Source organism: Babylonia areolata, chromosome 24, assembly GCF_041734735.1.
Source record: "Babylonia areolata isolate BAREFJ2019XMU chromosome 24, ASM4173473v1, whole genome shotgun sequence".
NCBI classification, from domain to species: domain Eukaryota; kingdom Metazoa; phylum Mollusca; class Gastropoda; order Neogastropoda; family Buccinidae; genus Babylonia; species Babylonia areolata.
Genome location: NC_134899.1, coordinates 22,099,027 through 22,109,026, shown reverse-complemented (window position 1 = coordinate 22,109,026; position 10,000 = coordinate 22,099,027). Strand labels below are relative to the sequence as shown.

Genomic DNA, 10,000 nt, shown 5'->3' with positions numbered 1-10,000 from the left:
ATTCATCATCACTGTGGGGTGACAGGTGGACCAGTTGATGCCTGGAGATACCACATAACCAATCACACTACCCTCCAAAACTATACACAGCCTTGCCTGTATTGAATTATCAGTTTCATTGGGACCTGTGGTGGCCATGAAGCAATACACTCCCGCCTGTGGAGCCGTGAACACTCCTGTTAGTTGATTGTATCCGCCACCCACATTGGTGATGACTCCTCTACAGATCAGCGTCTGCTCACAGTGGTTGGTGGTCACTTTTTCCGTCAGAAATGCATGAAATGCAACCTGGGTGTTGGTCTTCACTGGAGACAGAAAGAAAGAAAGAGAGAGAGAGAAACAGAGAGACAGAGATGGAGACAAAGAAAGAGACATTGAGGAAAAAGTGAAAATGAGGTATTAATCACGTTACCCTACATATTGTTTACACACACACATGATCTATTGTCAATGTATCCAAATAGTCCTTTTCAGTAAATCGAAAAAATGTGATCACCTGCAAATTTCTTACAATGAGAGCTGTGTATCTTACAATTACCATAAACTGTCTACTCCAAGTAAGAGAATTATTTTGTTACTAAGTTTTACTGGCTCAAATCAGCAAGCACATGTGCAAATAAAGCGTAAAGGAAAATATGGTTTGTGTGCACAGAAAATCAACAGGGAATATTTTATGTTCATTTATGAGGAGGGAAAACAAAATCTGACCAGCCCTAAATCTGAAGCATGCTCATCTTCTCTTAAGGGTCCCCTTCAAGAGCAGTGCATTACTGGCCATAGGGTTCACCAGGCTTGTGATCCCTACTTGCCAGCTGCAGAACAAGTTTCCATCACATGCTGATGCAAGGTGTCCTCCTTCCATGATAACAGCGGGCCCCCGCTTTCTCCATTATCTAGATTCCCCCTCCCCCTCTGTTTTCTTGTTTTCTTCCCTACCTCTTACCCTTGAAGGATATCTCAATCACAATAGTATAACTACCTGGTGACTTTCAGTAAGTGAATCTTCTCATATGTTTGTTTCTTCAAAACACTTTTCTTTTTTTAAAAATTTTCTTCTGACATTTGATATAAAATCTAAATTTGGAGATCTATTGTGTGTGTGTGTGTGTGTGTGCGTGTGCGTGCGTGCGTGCGTGCATGCGTGCGTGCGTGCGTGCGTTCGTTCATTCATTCATATTTTTGTTTGTCTGTCCATGACCACAACTGTGATTTTTGACAAAATTCACCCCCTTCCCCCACACCACTCATGCCTCATGCCCACACTTCTTTCCCTATTCATCTACCCAGTGTGCATTAAAAAAACAACAAAAAAACACACACAAAAACAAACAAACAAACAAACAAAAAAACAAACAATAAAACACACACACACACACACACACACACACACACACACACACACACATCTATCTATCTATCTATCTATATGTATATACATAGAGAGGTGTGTGTGTGTGTGCATGACAGAGAGACAGAGACTTACTGGTCAACTGGTAAAGTTACAACAAAGAGACAATGGTGCTCCTAAGTAATCTTTGAACTATTCTACACAAGCTGATTGTCACATAACACATTTCCACTGGGAACAGATGGAACTGCAGGTTTTGTAAATGAATGATGTAACAATGTTTTCAGCTGTTCACATTCACTGATGATATTCATGGGGTAAAATTACATTACCGAAAATGCAAGTCACTTTAGAAGTAAATTTTGTTCTTAAGCATAGATCTAGTCATAGTCTAGACTTGTGGGCTTTTTATTACTGGAATGTCATTTTGCTTTAGAAAAAAAAAAAAAAAAAAATCCATAGGATCAAGTTTGCTTGAGGTACAGTTAGCATTATCTTCAACAGTGTTTCAGTTTATTGACATGATAAGGGATGGTTCCAGCAGGTTTTTGTTGTTGTTGTTGATGTTGTTTTTTAAGAAGGGAATAACCTTCTTGCAATAAAAATGGAATAAAAATTTCTACAGAAATGTTAACACCTATTGCACAATTGTTTTGCACAACAATCCATCCATTCATTCCCACGAACCTTTTAATATATACATCCATGTTCATTTCCCAATATCACTTCATCAGAAAGGATCCAACAAAAAGGAATCTTTTTAACAAGAATGATCCTTGTTCTTGTTGCTTACAGTCCAGCCAACCACACAGGGACCAAGAATGGATTACATGACAAATTACTGTTGTGTGACAACTTCTTCTCTTCTTCTTCTTCGTTCGTGGGCTGCAACCCCCACGTTCACTCGTATGCACACGAGTGGGCTTTTACATGTAAGACCGTTTTTTACCCAGCAATGTAGGCAGCCATATTCAGCTTTCGGGGGTGTGCATGCTGGGTATGTTCTTGTTTCCATAACCCACTGAACGCTGACATGGATTACAGGATCTTTAATGTGCGTATTTGATCTTCTGCTTGCATATACACATGAAGGGGGTTCAGGCACTAGCAGGTCTGCACATGTGTTGACCTGGGAGATCGTAAAAATCTCCACCCTTTACCCACCAGGCGCCGTCACCGAGATTCCAACCCGGGACCCTCAGATTGAAAGTCCAACACTTTAACCACTCGGCTATTGCACCCATCTTTCTCTTCTTTTCAAATCTAATTATCTTAGTAATGTTTGTAATACAGTTTCAGAATCAACACAAAATAGCACCTGAAATATAGTAATGAGAAGGCTGATTAAATGATTTGGACCCATTAAATGATCAATAGTCATAAAATCTGCTGTAAATAAACAAAATGTTTGTGCATGTGTGTGTGTGTGTGTGTGTGTGTGTGTGTGCGCGCGTGTGTGTGCGTGCACGCATGTGTTATGCTGTAGCTACATTCATATTGACAACCCACACATTCTGTATGAACCTGATCACAGGCTGTCCTAACACTGAACTGCGTTGGACCTGAACCCCATGAGGCTGGCACAAATATTTCATGCTTTCATGTTCAGCTGTTTCTATTTGATCAGTTTGTATTGGATGTCATGGATATTTCCCCCATTCCCGTCATCACAAACATACACACATGCACACAGTTACCAATTCACACACAGATTTACTCACCAAATCGTGATTCCAGAGCATTTATCTTGTTTGACTTGTCTTGGAGGGAATTCTGGGCTGATTGCACTCTCCATTCAAGGGATACAACCTTATTCTCTGAAGCTTTCAGGTCAGCATGCATGGCAGAGTGGTCTCTCTTGATATCAAAAATGCTACTCTGGGCTCCAGACAAATCTGCCGTCAGCTGGCCAATTTCTTTATTCACGTCAGACTTCAGAGCAGCAGAGTCTGATGTCAGTTGACCAATTTCTTTATTCATGTCAGACTTCAGGGCAGCACAGTCTGATTTCAGCTGGCCAATTTCTTTATTCATGTCAGATGTCAGAGCAGCATAGTCTGATGTCAGCTGGCCAATTTCTTTATTCATGTCAGATGTCAGAGCAGCATAGTCTGATGTCAGCTGGCCAATTTCTTTATTCATGTCAGATGTCAAAGCAGCATAGTCTGACTTCAGCTGGCCAATTTCTTTATTCATGTCAGACTTCAGAGCAGCAGAGTCTGACTTCAGCTGGCCAATTTCTTTATTCATGTCAGACTTCAGGGCAGCACAGTCTGACGTCAGCTGACCAATGTCCTTCTTCATGGCACCTATATCTCCACGTGAACTGGTGACATCTGTCTGGATACTGCTCATGGTTGTGGCCACAGAGCTGTGGTCAGCCTTCAGTTGGGTGATGTTAGAATGCAGCTGGGAATTCTCTTTCTGCAAGGCGGCCACCTCTTTCTGAAGCTTCCTCATGTTTGCATGCATGTTGTCCTTTCCTGCTGTCAGCACAGCCAGTTCCTGATTCATGATGGCATTTCTATCTTTCAGAGCCATCACCTCCTTCTGTACAGTGGCTTGCTCATTGGTCAGCATGACATTCCTGTCCTTCAGAGTGGTCATTTCTCTCTGCAGATGGCTTTGCTCTGATGACAGTGTGATGTTGGCATTGCTAAGCAGCGTCACATTGTGCGTGAGCTGCGTGTTGGCCGACTGAAGAGAAGAGACCTGGTTTGCTAAGTCCTCCACCTTCTGCTGAAGCAGATTCCAGACTTTTGTGTCCAACACAGGTGGTGAGGACCTCAGAGTTGCGTCCTGGGCCCGCTTCTCCTTGTCATCTTTCAGTGTCCTCGGGCAGTCTTCCACCATCTGCAAAGACTTCTGGACATGACTGCTGGCTGGAATTTGTGCTGTCCTGCCTGCGTTTGACCGGTCTTGCAGCTCAGTGACCTGGGCTCCCTGACACACCATGCGGTGGTAGTACCGACAGTGAGGGCAGAAACTTTTCTGGCACTGGTGGCACTGGTATTGTGCATCTTCCTCTCCATTACACAGCTCACAAGGTACAGGCCTGGCATCACCTGTTGCCATGAAGCCCTCCATGCAGAAATTTGACTGGGGAAATGATTTAAAAGAAGTATTTTAAAATCAGGTTATACTGCCATTCTTCTTTACAAACATCAAACCTTCAACTCTTTCATTGACTAAAAGCCATTACAGAGGCCCATCTATTCCCCTTTTTCTTTTTTTTCTTTTCTTTTTTTAACATGAACCTGTCAAAACCTGACTTCTTTAAAAGAACTAAAGTATGTACAGAGACACCATCTTTATTCTTTTCCTAGTCTGCATTATGTTAAAAAAAAAAAAATTTTTTTTTAAAGGTGTACAATTTTCTACTGTATGCAATTATTACACACACTGAAGAACATAAACTTTTGTGCATGCAGTGTCACTAAGTAAGACACGACTGGTGATAATGTCAAATGGAAACAAAGAAATTAACGGCATACATGCACACAACAAGATGCAGTTCTTGAAAAATACTGAAGTGAAACTCAGCTAATACCCATACTGGCTCTGGTCCCCAGCAGTACTTTAACTCAGCTTGATTTGATTGGAAGTGTAGGACTGAACTGGGCACCTCGTATCTGACAGAGAGGGGGTGGATGGTGGGATATTTTCATTATCCTAATCTTCATCATTGTCGTTTCATTGCCCTAACTGTTAATCAGATTTTGAAAACCAGTCTTCTCTTTTTTCATGGTTAGAAAAACCCTCATCATAATCTGTGACTCAACAAGATGAGCATTTCTTACACAAAAGTAAAGCCTCTTCTCCTGTACAAATGTATGGAAATGGACAAAAGAACTTAAATCCTGAAATATCTAAAATCCTTGACTCTGGTTAAATAAAACATAAAAACATATAAAACCTAATGAAAATTAATGCAGCAGACAAACACAGGGCAAAAATTGCTCAAAATATGATTTAAAAGAACATGTACACCATTATAATGATTATTTCTTTCTTTCTTTCTTTTTTTTTTTTATCACAACAGATTTCTCTGTGAAATTCGGGCTGCTCTCCCCAGGGAGAGCATGTCGCTATGCTACAGCGTCACCCATTTTTTTTGTATTTTTTCCTGCGTGCAGTTTTATTTGTTTTTCCTATCGAAGTGGATTTTTGTTCAGAATTTTTCCAGGAACAACCCTTTAGTTGCCGTGGGTTCTTTTATGTGCGCTAAGTTCATGCTGCACATGGGACCTTGGTTTATCATCTCATCTGAATGACTAGCCCCCAGACCACCACTCAAGGTCTAGTGGAGGGCGAGAAAATATCGGCGGCTGAGCCGTGACTCGAACCAGTGCACTCAGATCTCTCACTTCCTAGGTGGACGCGTTACCTCCAGGCCATCACTCCACATTAGGCAAAATAGTCATTAGAGAATCTCTCATAATGGCACTATGATTAGCCTTGTGGATTCTGTTACCAGGACTGGAGAAAGAGAATGTAACTAATGGATGTATTGGACTGCCAGATATCAAAGCTTTCATATGAACACTGAAATGAGTACAGGGAATATCAGGCAGAAGAAAATAATTCAAGTCATATGCCCTGACATAAACGGTTAAAAATGCTTTACTGCTAAAAGATGTACCAGTGATTTACCAGATAATCCTTACTGGAACGATGTATTCAAGATTTATGCTTACACTGAACTAAATAACAACACAGAGACTTTTTTCTTTTCATTTTAGTGTTTAAATGCATGCTTTAAATGCCGGTATTTATATTGTACAGCACAACTGAACATGTTTTACATGATGAAAAGGCATTTTATAAATCAAGGTATTATCATTATTATCATTATTTTCTTCAGCATCAACTTTGAAATAAACTTAAGTCCATTCTTTATTATATTTTATTATATGTTATTTTTTAGTTGAGATTACTGAATGAAAATTAACCTATCACTTGAACTTCATGAAAGACAAAACCTTTTCCATAACTGTGCTACACAAGACCATCATTTTCGAGTGTGCTACCCTGACACAAGTAAAGTGTTTATTGTACTCTTTCGTACCTAATGATTATCCCCGAGTTGATTATGCAATGATTATTTTGATTCGTCTGACACTGGCTCAGTATGTTTATTAGTTATTTTGTTAAACAGAAAAACCAGTCATCACTTTATACTGGCTGTTGTCTACACTTGTCTACTCTATGCTAGCTAATATAGGGACGAGGATTTTTTTTTTTTTTTTTTTAAGAAAAAAAAAGAATGCAGAGAGAGGTCCAGCATTAAATGCTTTGAAAATGTCAGAATTTGTGGTTGCCAGCTATGGATTTATTATGTACCAGTCTTTTTGTAAATAACCTCTTGCTGCTTTTGACACTGGTACGGACCTTGCAAGTGAGTAATATCAGGTAACGTTTTGTTTTTGGACAGGCAGCATTCTAACATTTCAAGAAAATGAACAGTAATGTTATCCAAGTACGGTTTATGATCAGTCAAAACAGGAAGGTACAGAAGTAATATTTACATGATTGTATGCAGACTATTTAGGTGGTCTTCACTACTAAATTTTCCTTCCACACATGCACAATATTCAACACACAGTCATTCGCTGTGCTATTTCCTTTGTCAGTTCCTGCAGTCTGCCAGAACCCTGCAGTCACTGAAACCATGCAAGTGAACTGATCAGGAAAGACAATGAAACCTAGTTATACCTGAAGGTGTTCCATACTCCCTGGAGGAACAGGGGTAACACGGCGACAGCAGGGGCAGGTAATACAGACAGTTGCTCTATATCCCCCTCCACCAAGAACAGGTCAACCACTGGCACTGGTCTGAAGCACACACACACACACACACACACACACACACACACATATATTTATTTATTTATTTATAAGTATGTGTGTGTGTGGTGTGAGTATGTGTGTGTTCCTAAAAAAATATTTGTCTCAAAAAAAGTCATTTTAGCTGTAAGTAAGATGATTAGATTTGCAAATGTTGTCTAGCTATACTTTTGGAGTTAAGACATTAATTTTTGTGTTTTCTCAACTTTTATGTGACATTGTTGTGTGTTTGGAAATGTTTATTCTGGGCATGAAAAGATTATTTTGCAGTAATCCTCCATACTCCAATAGGAGTGAAAGGTGTGTGTGTGTGTGTGTGTGTGTGTGTGTGTGTGTGTGTGTGTGTGTGTGTGTGCATGTGTGTGTGTGAACTGCAGGTCGTTATCAGAGAAAATGAGCCAAGAAAATAAATGAAGTGATAGAAAAGGGGTCAAAGTACATTGGAAAATGCTGTATGCATTTCACCAGGAAATCTGGATAAATCAAAATAACTAAATCAGGGCAGGAACGCAGATTTGTTAGTGTTCATTTACACATGTATGTGAACCCCAAACACATTAAGTACACACACAGAGGTTCACATGCATAAAGAAAAATAAGACACACAGCCAATGATTGCAATGTGCCTGCTGCATATAAAAGTACCCTCACATGCATATTGACACGTGCACAAGTGAAGTCAAATTCACAGACACATATGTGCCCACACCTATAGAGCATTCATGTCATCCCTGAAAATGACAGGTTTGCTGGCAATAATTATTAATGATTTAAGTTCCTCCCCCTCCACCTAATGGGCCCTGGTGTGAACATATGGAAAGATGCAGTTTGCCCTGAACATGCTCACATCTTGGAGACACCATCAACAAGCAGGTCAGCACTGATGCAAATGTCAAAGATCAGAAAGGCCAGAGCAGTCGTTGCAGAGTTCAAGAAAACCTCCAGTTCAAGTGCTGTCAAAAAAAAAAAAAAAAAAAAAAAAAAAAAAATATATATATATATATTAATATGTCCATCAACAACCATTTGATAAGAATCCTCCACATCCACTGGACAGACAAGAACAGCAGCACCAACCAGTGGAAGAAAATACAACAATTGATGGCTGAAAATGAAACTGGATAAAGATGGAGATGAATCCGGCAGACGCTATGAAAACCAGCCACAAGCATCACAGAAAAGGCCTGACATGGAATCTCCAAGTGTAAAGATTCAAGTCAAACCCACCATGACCTGCATTTTTCGTACCACTGAAATCATACATTAATAATACTCTTTCGCCACAATATGTACATGTGACTTCAGTTGACGTAGACAGTTCACCACCATAGACAACTTTAATCGACATTGAGAGGTAATTATCAAATGGTCCGTTTTTCACATTGTCAGAAAGCTTGACAGCTGCAGCCAACTTTCCCCATCCAACAGGAATTGACTTATCTTCCCACCTGGACCTTTTTTTAAGTAAAAGTCCACAGTGCTGTTTTGATGCAAACCAAACTGTCTGACTGAAAGTGTCAAGTCTAAAATATTTGGCACTTGGGAGTGTCTTTCAAAATGAAACTTTGCAGCGAAAGAGTTAAATATGAAAGTCCCATATGGTTTCCAAAAAAATGTGAATACTATGGTCCTTTGTTCTGGAAATCTTCAACACAATAGCAGACACTGTTCAACAGCTTCATATTCCAAATCTAATCATAAAGCATTTGCTCGAACCATTTTAAAGTAAAGACCTTTCTCTCTAAACTATATTTGTTGCATGCATGCGCAGTATATTTGTGTGTGTGTGTGTGTGTGTGTGTGTGTGTGTGTGTGTGTGTGAAGACTGGAGGAAGGTGCATGTGTGTGTTTTATGGCATGTATACTGGTGATAAAGGTGTTGTTATACAATTCTTCAACATAACTCTAACAGTGTTGCATCTTTAATCAATTATGTTTATTTCATGCCCATGTACTTTATTCATGTCATGTGTGTTGTTGATTGTGATTAGTTCCGCTAGTAAACAATATTCTAATATAGATATAGTGTGTGTGTGTGTGTGTGTGTGTGTGTGTGTGTGTGTGTGTGTGTGTGTGTGTGCGCGCGCGCGCGCGCGCGTGCACCAACACATTGGTGACGTGGAGCTGGACCAAAAAAAAAAAAAATTACCACCAACCTTCCTGCAGTGACCGTCGAACTTCCTCTTTGTCCGCCAGTCTGGTCAAACGTAGCAAGTAAAACGTGTGATGACAGCTCAGGAATTTCGGTTGACGGCCTTGAAAAGGTTCAAGATGCACACTGCAGTTCGTTCGGCTCTGCCACTCCGCCTGTCGCAATGTCTGCTTCGATACACTTCCGCGAACATGGATGCCAAGACCGGGCGTGGAATTCTAATTTCGGTTTCAGGTACGGTCACATGACCGGAACTTTTCAGGCCACACTCCACCATTAATTTTGTTCTGGTAACGTCAGTTTCACGGCAGCTCGCACAAATCATGTATTCACACATATTTCGCTTTACATTCGTTTTGGTAATGTCCTATTTTGGCGTGCTAAATTCTGGGAACTATACAAACGAAAAATTGTGTATGTTTTGCAATGGAGGCATGAAAGAGTTGACACGTTGCGTGTACTATCGACGCGAAACTATGACCCATAACATTGACTCGAATCGACATTTGTCGTCACTAACCACCATAAGTTATGTTTTTGTGTTAACCTTTTCATGGTTTGCGGGGCCAAATCCGGAATGAGCAAGATTTCTACGAAATTTGTCGTAAGATATGTAGGTATACCTGAATTGAGGATTTAAAAAAATTGAATAC

General features: G+C 40.2%; 1 protein-coding gene across 1 annotated transcript in view; it reads right to left on the bottom strand.

Annotated features, from left to right (window-relative positions):
* The window catches only part of LOC143298965 (uncharacterized), a 12,688-nt gene extending 3,151 nt beyond the window's left edge, over nucleotides 1-9,537 (bottom strand). Inside the window, exons 1-4 of the mRNA XM_076612021.1 lie at nucleotides 9,352-9,537; nucleotides 7,064-7,183; nucleotides 3,070-4,447; nucleotides 1-305 (exon numbers count right to left, since the gene is read on the bottom strand). The exon at nucleotides 1-305 is cut by the window's left edge and continues 3,151 nt beyond it. Coding sequence (XP_076468136.1) covers nucleotides 1-305; nucleotides 3,070-4,447; nucleotides 7,064-7,078 — 1,698 coding nt within the window. The 5' untranslated portion in view covers nucleotides 7,079-7,183; nucleotides 9,352-9,537. The remainder of the gene's footprint in view (nucleotides 306-3,069; nucleotides 4,448-7,063; nucleotides 7,184-9,351) is intronic.
* Nucleotides 9,538-10,000: the final 463 nt, after the last annotated feature.